Source organism: Aphis gossypii, chromosome 3, assembly GCF_020184175.1.
Source record: "Aphis gossypii isolate Hap1 chromosome 3, ASM2018417v2, whole genome shotgun sequence".
NCBI classification, from domain to species: Eukaryota; Metazoa; Arthropoda; class Insecta; order Hemiptera; family Aphididae; genus Aphis; species Aphis gossypii.
In genome coordinates, this window is record NC_065532.1 from 53565654 (window position 1) to 53582430 (window position 16777).

The 16777-nt window shown below is 25.7% G+C and overlaps 1 protein-coding gene and 1 long non-coding RNA gene across 4 annotated transcripts; one reads left to right on the forward strand and one right to left on the reverse strand.

Annotated features, from left to right (window-relative positions):
• Window positions 1–80: 80 nt before the first annotated feature.
• LOC114126677 (organic cation transporter protein-like) lies at window positions 81–16719 on the reverse strand. Of its 3 annotated transcripts, none has more exons than XM_050203497.1 (11): window positions 16490–16719; window positions 8027–8173; window positions 7138–7399; window positions 6170–6276; window positions 5951–6105; window positions 5413–5581; window positions 5123–5285; window positions 4366–4478; window positions 3143–3357; window positions 1427–1608; window positions 81–528 (listed from the first exon to the last, which is right to left on the reverse strand). In XM_050203497.1, exons 1-11 carry the CDS (start codon window positions 16498–16500, stop codon window positions 376–378), a joined length of 1677 nt encoding a protein of 558 aa, XP_050059454.1. In that variant the 5' UTR covers window positions 16501–16719; the 3' UTR covers window positions 81–375. The 3 variants fall into 3 exon arrangements, with proteins under 3 accessions (XP_050059454.1, XP_050059453.1, XP_050059455.1); XM_050203496.1 differs by lacking the exon at window positions 16490–16719 and adding an exon at window positions 13930–14011; XM_050203498.1 differs by lacking the exon at window positions 8027–8173.
• On the forward strand, window positions 1499–3149 carry LOC126550925 (uncharacterized). The gene is made up of 3 exons (XR_007604963.1): window positions 1499–1625; window positions 1689–2157; window positions 2223–3149. It is a non-coding gene; the product is annotated as an uncharacterized LOC126550925 (long non-coding RNA).
• Window positions 16720–16777: the final 58 nt, after the last annotated feature.

Below are 16777 nucleotides of genomic sequence, written 5' to 3' on the forward strand. Positions count from 1 at the left end.
TGTATAGTTAATAATACATTTTATTTAGTATCTATAATATTCTATTTCAAAAACATGTTTATAATAAGTTCTCATAAAAATAGTGTAAAATATTTTTAGTTTTTTTTAAATAAGTCTTAAAAACACATTTTTCAAAACATTACATTAACACAATTCTATTGTGTCCATGTATGTCAAAATGTCAACAAAACAAATACATTTTATACATATACACTGCGTCAATATAAATGTATCAACTTTTTGTTTTAAACATAATACATTTAACTTCAAAATAATTTATGTAAATAAATTAAATTTACTTTAATTTTTCATAAGATTTTTTAAGACATCATTATGCGTTACAAAAAATATACAGTCTGACGTCATAGGTATAAATCAACTGTTGGAGTTGCCAATTTGTTCAGCTTCCAAAACTGTGTCTGGCATTTTTTTATTGAGAGTTTCTGGAAACAGTAGTGCGAGTAATCCAGAGAGTAGAGCAGATCCACTGAAGAGTAGTAATGGCGATAATTCGCCAAAATAAGTAACCTAAACATCATCATAAAACAATAATTTATAGGTGTATAGCATATTGAAATTTAAAATTGTACAATCAATGAGCATGCTAATTTCTCTAACTAATGTCTATTATGTATTATTGAATTATATGAGTGGTATACATCTAAGTGTTATTGTAATTAAACATGAACAATGTACATTTAAATATCTAATACTTCTGTAGTATTATCTAGTGTTCCCGTAGAAAAAAAATTTGGATTTTACTATTATTCTATAGACTTGGTTTCAGATCGGTGATTAAACGGTATTTTCTATATCTCGTTATTCATAGTACCTATATATATACAGATCTACTGAGACCTATACCTGAAATGAGTCGTATTTTAAATGTATTTCTTGCAGATACACATAAATTATATTTTATATACGTATTAATTGGACTTCGTTTTATTATTTATCTAGAAGACCATCAAAATAATGTCACTTTTTATTATAAATCATCCAGTTTTATTATTATATATTTTTTTTTTTTTTTGATTAAGATTGACAGTGCCCAATATCTCCCTGCGATTTACTGGGGCAAAACAATCTGCTCTTCCATGCGAGACCAATAGTCTATACTCCATATACTCTATTCAGAATGAGATCGTACCTCGGCGGTCAACTTGTGCGCATGGGCGTAGCTTCGTTCCGTAGTGCTAGCCACACGATCGGAATTCCGAACCCGTTGTTTGACTATATGGGTGTTGGAACTTGGAAGCGTTTGATGGTCGCAGACGAAAACTGATCGCCGTCGAGTTATGATCTCATTTTGAATGTATACCTAGCCTAACCTATACTATAGTATAGACAATATCACAATCATTGATGTAGCAATACTGCCATTATATTTATTGTTAGATGGCATATTAATCATAAGTATACATACTAATAATGGAGTTTGTGGTGCCACCATCGAACCGAGTCTGCCGAACATGGAGCATATACCAAGCAGAGAATGTCGGATTTCCGTTGGGAACATTTCGGCGGTGTACATGTATAGTATTACAAACGAAATAGTTATGGAAAACTTTCCAATTAGGTATAGAAGTACATTTAAGATGACTGCGTCTAAAAATAAAACAAAAGTTGGTTAAACGGTCGGGCAATAATATATCATTATAATATTTCACAATTTTTTTGACATTTAGGTCATACCTACATTTTGGACAACAAAAAGTCAATATTAAAAATAGCCAATGGTCATTCACAGCTCACTTAACCACAATCCATAATCAAAACTCAAAAGGCGTTATAGTTAGGTACACCAAGAACTAAGAAGATGTATATCTTCTTTAAAATACCATAATATGCATTGTAGGTACTTTAATGATGTTTTATAATCTGATTTAAATATTTTGGGTTTCTGATGTAAATAGTTTAATAAAATTATCGAATTTTTTAATTGATAATTATTAAATCTTTCATTAACAAAATATACATAGTACAAGTATATAGATACAATGGACGATGGTATATTAAGGGCTGTAGTCAATTTGTAACAAAATTGGCTAAAATATCAACATCATGTGTAATAATTACTAATTTGCATCAACTTTTTGGAATACTTTGGTAATTTTCACTAAAATTAAAATACTAATGTCACTTGCATCAAATTAGGTAATAAAATATATGAGTTATAATTTGTATTGAAATTTTAATAAATTATTCTTTTGATGGTATAGGTACATACAATATGTTTAGATAGCAAACTATAAGATATGAAGCGATGAAGGTAGAATGTGTGAGAATTTATTGAACTAGTAATACAGAATATTCTCTTTTAAATGTTGAGCGGTTATTTCATTAACTTATCTACACCGTTGCACGGTACGTACCTACCCACGTTATTATTGATTTTAAAGTTACCTATCAAACAACAATAATAAATACCTAGGTAATAATATAATATATGAAAAACATAATATGTATATAAGTGAATGTAATTCTGTGTAGTGTGTAATTGTGTAATAGGATTATACGACGGATCAGACGTTAAACTATGTTATTATCAGCAGAGCCCAACTTAGGAATTTTGAGGCCCGGGTAAAATTTTCTAATGGGGCCTCAAAATTAATTATTATCTAAATGCCACTTTAATAATTAAATATTAACAGGGGCCCGGGGCTCCAAATAATATCGGGGCCCGGGGCTGCAGCCCCCCTAGCCCCCTCCCCCTAAGTTAGGCTCTGATGATCAGCAAGTAAAGCAGCGAGTACCTAATAAGAAATCTCGTAAAATGATTGTTATTTGAGTCTTAAAGCAGTTAAAGCAGATATCGATAAAGGTATACCTACCTACCGTCAAAATAACTGAACACATAGATACTTTTTTTTGACTTATTTTAGTGTAAATTACAAATACCTACTATTTTTGGTTACCCGCGATCATGCAAATTACATTAATTCATATCAAAGCCCTATGTAAATAATGGTTTATTGTTGTTGAGCTTTGGGATTGTCTGGGTCTCTGGGATACGTATTTTTTCCACCCCATCTATTTGGACCCGATAAGAAAACACATGCAGTGATACAAGTGTTATAAACCGGTTGGAAAAAAATAAAAATTACTCGCTTAATGGTCACTGAAAATTATTAATAATTACGTTTTGGGACGAACGCGATCGAAATGCACAGACTACTGCACACCAAGAGCGTGGCACATTGCGACTCTCTCCGACCACAGTTGTTCATGATTTTGATCACCAAAAACAACGCCGGGATTTCCACAAGACTGCACAGAATGTAGTTCCCGTACCGGTTTCCCACTATTGAACCCGAGCTCATCGACAGGCCGTAATATATGAGCGTGTTGATCATCCTGAATATAATAATAATAATATATGACACACAGAAATATGAAATACAATTTTTGTATTAATTAATTAATTAAATGTTGTAGCAACAACAATGCAGCATACATTGTGAAGGCGCCCGGTGCCAATGCAATTTTGAACGCAAAAATACGCTCTATGGCAATAGGGATTCTGTTCTGTAGAATAAACCAAATTTGATATATTTTTTTTTAAATAATTGAGGGTAATATTCCACAGGCCACATCGATCTCCGTTTTCAATATTTTAATCTTAAACTTTATAATCTGTCTACAAAAATAATAAAATTTTAAGCAATTTTTTATAAATTACATTTTATTATTCTTTTGAATAAAAATCGGAGTTCTATGCGGTCTGTAGGAAGTCTTCTTCTTTCAAATAAAAATATAGTTACCAAAATCCGACAATTCTACAAGGCCTGAGAATTATTCCCGTGAAGTCATTTTTTTCGATATAAATATACCATACACCCTATCAATCCCCCTTAAATAGGTATCGGGTAATAAATCAGTAGAAAAGTATTATAATTAAGGTGGTAAATAAAATTCAAAATTTAATTTTCAAATTCTATAGAATTTCAGAAAATTTGAAAATCTTGCACCTGGCCCCTTAACAGAGATGCATTTAGATAATCCTTATAGGTTATAGCGGTTGCCGGTTAAGCACTTTATTTAGTAAAGAAATATTTTCGTTTATAATTATTATTATCATTATTATAAATAGTGAATACTAATTTATAATATATATACATAACTTAATGTAACTAATAATATTTTAACACCAGTACTATGAATAAGTAATAGTATATAAATATTGATTAGGTACCAAATTCAAATATCAGAGTATCAAATGTATAATAATATGATTAATGTAATAATGCGTACGTTCATTTTTTCCATATTATGAATATATTATATGATTTATACTTAAGTATGAAATAATTAAAAACGAAGACAAATAATACAATGCAGGAGTATATTTTATGTGTACTTTACCAACAGAACGAACAGTTGATCAATCGAAGTATTATGCGCTTAGAAGTTATAGCACGTTTAAACGCTTGCTGGCTTGAACAGCTGGTTGTCCTTCTCTTCGTCGTCATTTCTTCCTAAATATAAAAATAGAATATTACGAACATAATATCAAATTGTCAGATAGAGCCTACCCTAAATTTTGTGTGGTATAGAAAAAAAAATTATTTCTCAATGTGTTGTTTTTTTCATTCAATACATTCGTACAAAAAAATGATAAAATATAATAACAATATTATAATTTTGTATACCAATAGACAATAGATTTATTAAGTAGTATTATACACTAAATAGTGAAATTTATAATTACTGTCTTAATAAAAAAAAATAGTTGGGCATCTTTTAGGCACATCTAATACTTTTTTTTACAAAATGCATAAAACTTAGCTTTAGTCTAGTTTTTTTAATTAAATTTTTTAATTGCAATTTTATAAGAAATTTTGACATAAAAATTAAAATGTATTCTTTATTACTAATTATTTTGATATCTTTAGTTTTATTACTTTTATAAATATTAACTTTTAATAAAATAGGTAACTATATTTTTATCAAAAAATGAGACATGTTCATTTACTCGTACTATATACATTTTTTTCACAATGGTGAGCAACTGGTTCCTAAAATGTTCTTATAAGGTCCTAATTTTATTGACCTACTCTAGGGCCGCTTCTAATATCGTGAAGCACCTAATCATAATTTGTATGTGTGTAGGTATATTTACTATTTCGATCTCTTTTTCATTGGTGCTTTTAAACATCTCGAGTTTTTTCAAACTTTCTTCTGATAGTTTTTTTCCATTGTATTTTGAAATGTATTTCAATTCTTCTATGGCCTCGTTGATTTTTCCCGCGGTGATCATCCAGCGAACAGACTCTGGAATAATTCTGTGTACAAATGACAAATCATCAGAGTTTATAGAAATATATTATAGTATATAAAAGTATATGTAAAAAGTTGGTTGTAGTTGTTTTTTTATATTATTGATAGTAATTCAAATACAATTGTATTTACGTGTAGGCCAACGCGAAACACAATCCCGGTAAGTTTAAGAATATCAAGAATTTCCTCCAGTCTTGAACGTACCAAAACAATATTCCAACTATTGCCTCTCCGATTGGATAGTAAGCGCTTAAAACAGTACTTGCAAATACTCTATGTTTCGTACCAACTAGCCCGATACCTATTGGATACATCTTTTATTAAACATTCTATCGAATTAATTATCAAAATAATATTGACTATATGTATTGGTTGTTTGTAATATATAAGTGATATCAAGCGTATTTAGCTAAACTACATTTTAATGAAATCAACAAAAAATATAATAATATATATCGTTTCTAAAATGTATGTAATGCGATATGAAAATTATAACTATATTAGGTATTTCTTTACACAATTAAACGTGCATTAGATTTTCTTAAATATTTATTTATTTTTATTTTAAAATATAAGCTTATATTTGATAGGTTAGGTACTTAAAAGCCAAAGCACAAATAAAATAAATAAAAATCATTGCCAGTTGAATTTCACGAAATCTTTTACCTACCCATTATAAAAGTGGCGCTATAAACTCCACCGGAAAAAAAAGCATCAAAAAATTCTAATACCAGGAACATGGTGTAATTTATTGACAGGCCACGTAAAATACCACATGTTGCTGCTAATACGTTTCCGATAATAATTATGTTTTTCCTGCCGTACCTTAACACAAAGTTCCAATTAATTTTTTGTTGTTGTTATTAACTAAATATTTTGTTGAACTTACTTGTCTGACAAAAACCCGGATATGGGTAACGAGAAAAATTGACCAATATTGTTGAGGCTCCCTACGATTGTCAGTTTCCATTTGTTGTTTTTGCAAAATATGTTGAACTGTTTTACATAAATTATAATAGTCGTGTTAAACTATCGATCGATATTTTATGTCTATATTATAAACTATGATTATGAATTAGGATACTTGTATTCTAGGCAGTGTCATAAATAATAATAATGTTATGGGTGAACTCATGATTAGGTTAGAATAAGTAACTAAACACGGTGTGTGTTTTGAAATATTTCTTTCCATACTTAGAATTTCTAGGGATGATAAACGATTTCATACATTGAATATTCACACGTTTTATTGTTGAATATTACTTATTTACTTATCATTATATAATGCCAAAGAAATTGTCAGAACTAGAACTAAGTTTAGAAATTTATAAAAATTTGAAATTATCTTATGTTTTTGGAACCAAATTCTTTGATGTCTGTCATTGGTTCATTATTTATTTTATTACCATCGTCATATCATTTTGATGTAGGTATTTTTTGACAATAATCTCTAAAATTTATCTTTTGGTATTAATATAATATAATATCAAAAATTATGCTATTAATTATGTTCTAACGTGATCATATAAAACATGATTTTAATAAATAATTATAAAAATGATATTATGAGAATTATATCGCCACTTACCACAAGTACAATGTAATAAGCACAATTTATTTGAGTAAAACATTAACATAGATAACAATAAATATTATTTTTATACTTCTTGTCAAGTATTAATATTTAATATTTTTTAAATTAAGTCAATTAAGATGATCTAAAATTTTGGGGTGTTAATATTTGTTAAGCCTACCCCCACGTTTATGACTGTGCACAGCAACAATATATTATTGTTATAATTTATAACACTATCGATTTATATATTCGTATATATTTATTTATGTATTGTTAGATACCGCAGAAACTATTGTTGTCTCCCCACCGGATTCGAAAACGAATTCGTCGCACTGCACGCTCAAAGACTTGTTGAAGTCGCTATCGTCACATTGGAAAATGTGTTGGTTGGTTTTATTGATGGCGTCCGGATTATGTCGTACGTATTGCAAACACTTGGCCAGCCGGTGATCATCGTTATCAAATGGCACGGTCCGGTTTAACCATAATGGCCAGTATTCGACTTCCGTTTCAGAAGCCGAATCACATCCGTTTATCAGACATCTGCACGGTGGACATAAAAAGTGAAAAAACAGTGATGATCATTTAAGGGCCGGGGAATATCCGATAATTTTTAATATTTTTATTTCCCTTTAATCAATGTAATTATTATTTATATTTTATACAAAACAACTATTAGTAGTACAATTAATAAGGATTTTATTTTAAATTACTCAGTTAGTAAAATTACTCCAAACACAAAAATGTACTTTTTTTAGTCCTGAGCTATTGGCTTATAATATATGTTAATATGTTATATATTTAGAGCTTTTAATTTCAAAACGTGGAATTGATGATGTGTGATTTGTGTTTTTTGAACACTTCAAAATATTTTTATTTTTAATCAAGAATTCAAAGTTAAGTCAGATCAGTCCTTAATTTATAGGTATATTTTAAAGTTTTCTTATATATCAGTAAATACATTAAATTTAAATTTGATTTATGCACTGGTACACATTAAAACTAATTTAATAAAAACAAAATGTATAAATTTATTGACGTTTAAAGTAATTTTCAGTGTTAAAAATTAAAAAAATGTTATTAAATATAATTTTTGTATTTAATCAATACTAAGTGTATTAATAACATAAAGTTAATGGGATAATTAAAAATAATTATACAAAAAAAAACCTGTAGTTCATGTCTCCCGTAGTGAACACGAACGACATGGTGGACGACGCCGTGAATAGTAACGACAGTCCGAGAAAAAATATATAAAGTTTTTGATATTTTCCAAATTCGCCCACCTCTTCTAATAACCCGTCGATGTCGATCGTTCTATAATAATAATAACAAAAATAATTGTTGGTATATAATTTAGTATAAAACAGAAGTAAATATTCATAGTACCTACCTACCTACAAGTTTATAGTCCTACAAGTATAATGTGGTATCAATATATCACAGAACCATATTTATTTCATCAAATAATAACAATTTAATATTATTTTTTTTAAATTTGAGTTTAATTAATAATGACTAATGTTTATATTAATATAATATTATAAGGTTCTTTCCAAAATAACGTGTAGTATAACGTATCGCTATTATTAAATTACTATTTTTAAGTAATGAAATTATGTAAGTATTTATTATTTTTCAATTAAATATTATTAAATATAATTTTATTAGGTACTGTAATTTTGTTAAACTAACGAATAATTTGGATTATTATTTATTTTACTTCCAAAGACTAAGAAATATATATTTTACTCCATTTTTTATAGAACGCGGCTGTCCCTTATGGGCATCTGCAGTGTCAATTATCGATGTACCTATTGATTTCAGTGGCGTAATTTGGTTATATTTGCAGGAGTGGGGGATGAAATATTATTATATTTCACATGTAACCCCCTATAACCTATTCCCCTCCCCAAAAAATTGTATTTATCATAAGCATCTCCTTTCAATGTAATAAATTTATATACGCATGTGATACAGAAACAAATAATTACAAAATATTTAGTAATATACAATAATATCAGTAAATTAATGTAGTTAACCAATCTTTTTATTTAAAAAAGAAGTCAAGGGGGATATGACACCCAAATCCCCCATATTACGCTACTGACTGATTTTTATACAAAAATACAGCATAATAATAAAAAAGGTACAAACAAAACAAGAAGTGAAAGTAAGATGGTGTTCAACAATATTTTGTAACTCTAAACTAACATTTTCTTTGGACGTTAAGTATATGCAAAGGTACCGTTTCCGAATTTAACAAACATTTTAAACAAGCCAGTAAATATTTTTTACACTAGACCACTTAAGTTGTTGTAAAGTAATTTGAAGTAGAATTTTATATGAAACAATTATAATTTTAACAACTATTAAGTCAGGCGCGTAGCCAGGGAGGGTGTTACAGGTGTAGTAATACTCCCCCCTCCCTCAGCCGTGGTTAATATGTTTTATAGAGTTAAGGATGCATCATAAGCATGATTTATCTTAAATCGATATATTATGATGTTTGGAAAAAATTTAAATATACGTAATCAATTTTGTGTTTATAATGTTGGTCAGTTAATTATGAATAACAACCCCCCTTAGAAATTTCTAGCTATGTGCTTGACTTAAGTAGTAGTAGGTATGATGTAGGTATAATAATAAATAAAATGATATAATGATATTATAAGTAAAATATAAATAAATAAAATACTGTAAAGTGTAAAGAAATTATTATTAAACCAGTATTTTAATGTACATTTTATTAATTTTTTGGATAATTGGTTTAATAATATTTTCAAACTTATGTTATACTTCCAACTTCAGTTTTAATACACAGAAAACCGAAAAAAAAACTAGGAGTTGACCAATTTTTCTAAGTATTAAACATGAAAATGTTTTAAGTTTCAATAGCATAGTATACCTTTACTTTTTTAGTATAATACAAGTTTTTAATATTGTTTTTTCTGATTCTTTTAATTCTAATGGATTTCAAACAATACCAACTCTAAAAACCTTAGTCGATTCTATTCACGTCAATAATTATCAATTTTAAAACAAATATTGCTTTAATATGTATATAGACATTATGCAATTGAAATACCTATACACATTCGATAAACGTGTATGGTAGATTAACAACGAGTGGAGACTTGATGTAAAAATGGTTTAAGAATCTATAAATCTCGGAATTTATAAAAGTAATTTAAACGAATGGGTTAAAAGTTTATTCTATTTTGATTAGCAAGACTACGGATTAGAATTAAGAGAATAAAGTAAACATAAAAATAATATGTCTAATGCAAAAGGATTGAATAATTTTATATTTTTTACTACCTATATTGATTTAAAATTAAGATACAGTAACCAAAAACTTATTAGGAGTGGCTGAGTTGTAAATTCGGTTTTACGAAAGCTTTATTATTTAAACATAATAAAAAATAATATATATTAAAATAAAATTGAATTATCTAATTGATCTTAATAAATTAATTCATTCTTATCCATTTTTGTTAAATGTTTGGTATATTAAAATAATGAAGTACATCAATTACAAACATTTTCAAACGTAGTCCTCTCTTTTTTTTTATTGTAAATTGTTCGAAAGTTTTTGAAATATATTATGTTGTATAAATCGGAATTCAAACTAGAAGTTTCTAACTTTTGAGTTATTTTACTATCTGTACTGAGGATAATCCATGTCCCATGACGATAATAGATTTAGCTGTATACTATAAAGGGCTATGATGTTTTGAAAGTTATAATAATTGATATTTTAATATTTGTAAGAATATTCAGAGTAATTAGTGCTAAAATAAATAATAAATAAATTTTATATTTTTTATAAAATTTTATTTAAAAAAATATTTTATATTAAAAATTTAGAAACTTTTCAAAAAGTTTCAATTTAGATGCATTAATATTAACAACAAAAAAAAAAAACAAAAATTATTTGTTTAATAATTAATAATATTATTAGACTCAGTAGGAGTAAATACATAATAATAATTATATAGTTAGGTACGAATAAATTATAAATTATATTAGGTAATAGATATTTCATATAATTATATTTCACTTAATCATCAAAATCCATGTATATAAATTAAAAATAAAATAATTTAATGATGACTTACTATATTTTCGTATATTATAATTTATGAGCCTTCATTGCTATAAATTAAATAGGTACCAAAAACTATACTTGAATATAGTCATGTGTACCTACAGATTTTTTTAAACATTACATATCAATTTCAATAATAGTAAAATTGTTGTTAATTAATGTCTAAATAAATGTGTTAGGAAAAGTAAAGGTTAAAGTTTAGCGAATAATTTATATTATATGCGCTTCGTTCATTCATTTTTTTAATATACATCGTATATGTACAAATTACACAAAATCATTTATCGAACTTTTAAATTCGCAATATTGGCGTTTATAAAATCTACGTAGGTACCTATAATGATAACAATAGAGTGTACATTAATTATAATTATATATTTATCTAGTAATAGGTAACAATTATTATTACTATACATAGGTATGTGATGTATAATAATTAAGTAAAATTTAACATGTCAGTGAAATGATAGTTTTCGTTTTTATTTAATTTAAATGAAAACATATTACTAATGGTAATGTATTATTATACATATGACGTGTATATATTTTAAATGTCCACTCGTAAAATATTGTAATTATTCATTTGTCATTCAGATAGGTGGGCAAGCATAGTTTTTAATTGAATAATATATAGACATATATTATTATTGTAAAGATAAACATTATGATTATTATGCCGCCGCCGCAGCACTATTAATCTTTAAAAATGTAGTAATTATCGGCTCACCTGTTTTGGTGTATAATATAATATTATTTGAAACAGGAAATTGTGGAGTTTAACTTAATTATTTATTTTTTTTGCATATTTCGTTATTTTTATGCATATTCGAGCAAATATTTGATAAAAATCCGATAAATTGGTATTTTTCTATATCATTCAATTGTAAATTATGCTTGTCCACCTATATAATACACATATTATATATAGTTAGTATAGTATAGGTGACAGTGGTTGGTAACATATGATTTGATAATCCACTATTTTATGACTGGGCATTAAAATAATATTTTAAAGAACAAAATTAGTTATTTAATATTGATCAAGATCCCACTGTAAATAATTAACAACTTTGCGCTTTGAGAGTTTTGTATGCATATAAAATAACTCAACAATTACTAGGGCAGTACTACTTTCTTTAATGAATCATTTTAAGTTTAAATAATTTGATTAAAATTATATTTTAGATACATTTTGTGAATTTGCAAATAACATGATTAACACTTATGCATTACTAGGTTTGACGGTGACTACAGGTTTAAATAATGTACTAATATTAATTATTCTATTGCACACGTACAGTAAAAATCACGTAAAATTGAATATATGCAATATGTAACACCAGTTATGGTAAGATAATTATAGTTTCATTATCAGAGATAATTAGTTCCTCAAAACTTAGATAACACAATATAATGTTATCTATAATAATAAAATAGGTAAATCTAGATAAAAATACGCTTTTAATTCTGATAAAAAAAAAAAAAAACTAGGTAATAATAATTATGCTATTAATATAAAATATTTTAAAACAATGTTTATAATAATGTCTATAATTGTTTGCTTATTTTCAAACGATTCCCGTAAAAAAAGGCTATCAAACAGGTAAATTTCCAAACGACTCCGGTTTTTTACATCATAGGTAAGTTCATTTTCATTTTAAAAAGACTTAAAACTGTCTCAAAAGAGGTGTGGCTAAACTTTTATTGGTGTTAACTAAGTAAATTATAAAACGTATACAGAAAAAACGTATAGTGTGATTTTTTTTTTAAAATAATACATTTTAGTGTAAAAAAAATAAAAATAAATGCATGTATAAGTAGAAATATAAAAAAAATCATACAATAAGCATAATTTTTTTTATATAACCCATACGTGTTATTTCACTAGAATACTAGATGGAAATTTGTCTCCTAATGAACTCTAGTTCTTTTAAAAATTTAAGTGTACACTGTACTTACATGACTGAGCTTTAATTTATTTTTTTTTCTACGGGAGCCGTTTAGGTATATACCTGTTTGTTAGACTTTTTTTGACGGGAATCGTTTGGAAAAAAGCAAACAATTATGGATGGGAGGCGTTTGGGATCCGACGCGATAGAGGCGTTTTCAGAAGCAGCAGAGGCATGATAAAATATTATACCTATTGAGGCTCGTGTAGGAAGGAAATTTCAATCTTGGTTAAATTTTATTGATTTTCCGCGACTGAAATAGCTCACTTTCATCCATTATTATACACTATTATTTTAAACCTTTTATACTAATATGTTATATTATTACGTTTGTTTTTTAATAGATTAAAGTGGATATCAAAATCCTAGGTTATTATTTTAATAGTACCTATCTAAACACTTATCTCGATTTAATCACTCACTCTCAAAAACAATCAATGGTTTTAAAAAAAACTATTTAATTTTTATATTTTTGAGAATTGTTTGATATTCATTTTTATTTATTGAAATTCACATAAAAATGTTCGGGATTGGAATGAATATAAAAATGCATATAATGTATGTATGTACTAATTGTGCTATGTAGTTATTTTAAAAATGTAATAACTTATGATGATACAAAATGAATATGAAAACATTTTTTTCAATAATTATGGCTTTAAATGATTTTAAATTATGTAAATATGATGTGTTTTCAAATAGGCACATTAATATTTTATGAGATATTTAGTAGTTGCTGTAAAACGAATCAGCCTGTATAAGATTGGTACATATTATTTTATGTCATTATTAATTCTTATATTTGACCATTGATACGAATAGTTTGCATTTATAGTATACTGATAATTTAAAATGTTTATACAACAAAAATCACACACTGATATTGTGCTATAAAATTGTTTACATTACATTTTAATATTTGTACTTATAAGTATGGAATTACAACGCAAAATGCTTAAATTTATAGTTATATGATAAATCAAAAAATAATTATTCAAACTTGTATTCAATACCCAGTGTTCTTCATTTATCACAGAGTTGATGCGAAATTGAATCTTAAAAAATAATTAATACAGCATGGTCCCATTAGAGAATCATTTACGTTTCGGCGTATACAGACATTTAAGTTTACTATAGATCAATTACATTTCTGCGATCGCAATAATCTTATTTTACTGTCTCTTATTGCAAATTGCTGTTTTCTAGAAATGTATTATCACTATTTTTTTGTATTATATGATAATTGTTAATTTATTTCCAGAAACTCACAATTCGTAGTAAAAGGATAGTAAACAGTAAAAAAAGGTTATCATGATCGTGGAAATGTAATTTAACTCTACTAAATTAATAACTACACAATATAATTATTTTAAATTTAACTACCATAATTATAATAAAAAAAGTACATTTGTGCTACATATTTTATTTACAAATTGTATTGAAATTCTTTTAAAAGAAAACAAGTAATATTTTATGTTTTGGTACTAAATAATAATAAATATACATAATGCTACATAGTTATTTATTTTTGTATTGTTTTGATATAATACGTATTACGTATATATGATTTTAAAACATAATTAGTAATTGTTTTCTATTATTTTTCTTTTTAAGAATTTATGATTTTAATTTTAAGATAGTTATAACTTAGAAGTTAAATAATGTACGTTATAATAATGATCAGACGTGAAGTGACGAACACCACGTTAAACAAGACTTATAAGTTATTTATGACCAATTTTTGTTTACAAATTTCAATTAATTTCTTTGCCTAATAAAAATATTATTAATTGTGTTAGTGTCATTTATCTTTATAATATTTATACAATTTTCAAATGTTGATAAATCTTTATCTTTTGTTTTAATAGAAAAATTGTAGTTACGTTTAAAAGGTGTATTAGTTTATTAAATTTTTTAAATAACTCTTTTATATTAAAATTGATTTAAATAAAACTTACTTATTAACATATATTAATTTCTTAGCATTTAGTTTTGCTTAACTGACAGTGATATAAGTACACAAGTAAATTGTTTTCTTGAATATTTTTTTCAGAAATTTTAACATAAATTAGTGTAAGTAACTCAACTGTAGTTTAATACAAAATAAACTAATTTTTATAAAGTAAACATGTGTGCAGTTAAGTTAAATTAATAGAAAAAAAATAATTACTTAGTTAAAAAATTTAAATTAATTTGAATTTAACTATTTAAATTTTAATTTATTAATATCCAATTTTGCATTTTAATATAGGTAATGATAAACTTAAGAGGACGTTATACCCGTTATTGTGTTATCTATTTTACAAATACATTTAATAACAAACTATATGTTCATTTCACTCTCTAATTTTTGATTAAGAATAAATTGACCTATCATAAATTATAAGGTAAGGTATAATAGTAAGAATTTTACTCATGGTCTTTAATGTAGGACTTTTTAAGATTTTAATTTTGAAACAATTTATGATAATTTTAAATTTTACAAAAAACATCTAGTATAAAATGTCTATTACTTGATTAAAAATTAATATTTTAAAAAATACTTATATGTGAGTTCTATTGATTATAGTTTTACCTTAAAATTTGATATATCAATTTATGTTAAAAATAACAGGTTAAATTGATTATTTTGAATGTAAAATGTTCTGTGTTGTACCTACGTTGTGAGACGGAAACCACTCCACACGTGGGTTGTCCTCTTAATTCTAATAACTAAATAAATAATTAATTTTAACTAAAATACATTAAATATCTTTGAAATTGTTCCTAAAAATAATTTGTTTAAGTTTTTTTAAACTAATGTTTTTACATTACCTAATAAATAAAATTATACTCTCGTTTTTTTTTTTTTTGCTTGTCTCCAGTTATTAGTTTTTTATATTATGATGTTTTTATAATTGATTCTTCAGTAATGATTTAAGACTTATTATTTATACAATTTAAATATATATTAATTCACACTTATATACTCGGGCGATAGTTTGCACACATTCGATCTTAAATCTAACGCTTCTTAATATAATAGGTATTCAGAAAGGAGATTATGATCTAACTATATCAAGATTTATCATTTAACAATTTCATGTAAAAATTCTCAAAAAGTTGCACGCAATATATCTCTATTTTTTTATCTATACATTATTAATTGAAAAAAGACTGACAAACTGTTTTGGGTTTTATTGTTTATTGTTATTAGTAGGTACTATTATAAGAATAATAAGAATAATAAGTAATAACAATTAAATATTTTATTTTAACAAAGTAGGTAACTGCGGGTGTGCAATAAAACATGTTGGTAAATTAAATTATAATATTTTATAAATATTTATTTTTTTATATTAAAATAATAATAGGTAATATACTATAAAAATAACGTATAAAGTTTTTGTTAGTATGGGTGAAAACCTAATTATTTTACTTCTAAAGTTATTTTTGATTTTTTACTAAATTTATTAAAATAAAAGTGAAATTTCAAATTGTCCTATTGTATAATAAATTTATTTTTAATTTTAATTTTACATTATACTTTATTTATGTCCTTATATTTACTATTACTATATTATATCAACATACTTTTTGTTCATTTCTCCGGCTTTTTTCTGTATACTTATTCTTCCAATAAATTGACTTAGGTAGATATTTATTTAAAAAACGAGAATAATAAATTCAGATATTTTACCATTTTTATTGATTTTTCAATTTCAATTTTAATATTTATATTTATTGATTTAAAATTGACGAAAGTAAGTTAGTAAGCACTATAAACAAATTTCACGACGTACACTTACAGGATTTACAATATATACTAGTTGTACAAAATATTATGCTTTCATTCATCCCGAAGGATCTCCCCACTCCAAG

Bases quoted from the DNA above. Each gene is read 5' to 3' on its own strand.
- LOC114126677 (XM_050203496.1), bottom strand. The intron at 7,400-8,026 runs GTTTTTTTTTGT...TCCACCGTGCAG, and splicing joins ACGGGAGACATGAACTACAG to ATGTCTGATAAACGGATGTG. The intron at 5,582-5,950 runs GTAGGTAAAAGA...TGTATCCAATAG, and splicing joins TAGCGCCACTTTTATAATGG to GTATCGGGCTAGTTGGTACG.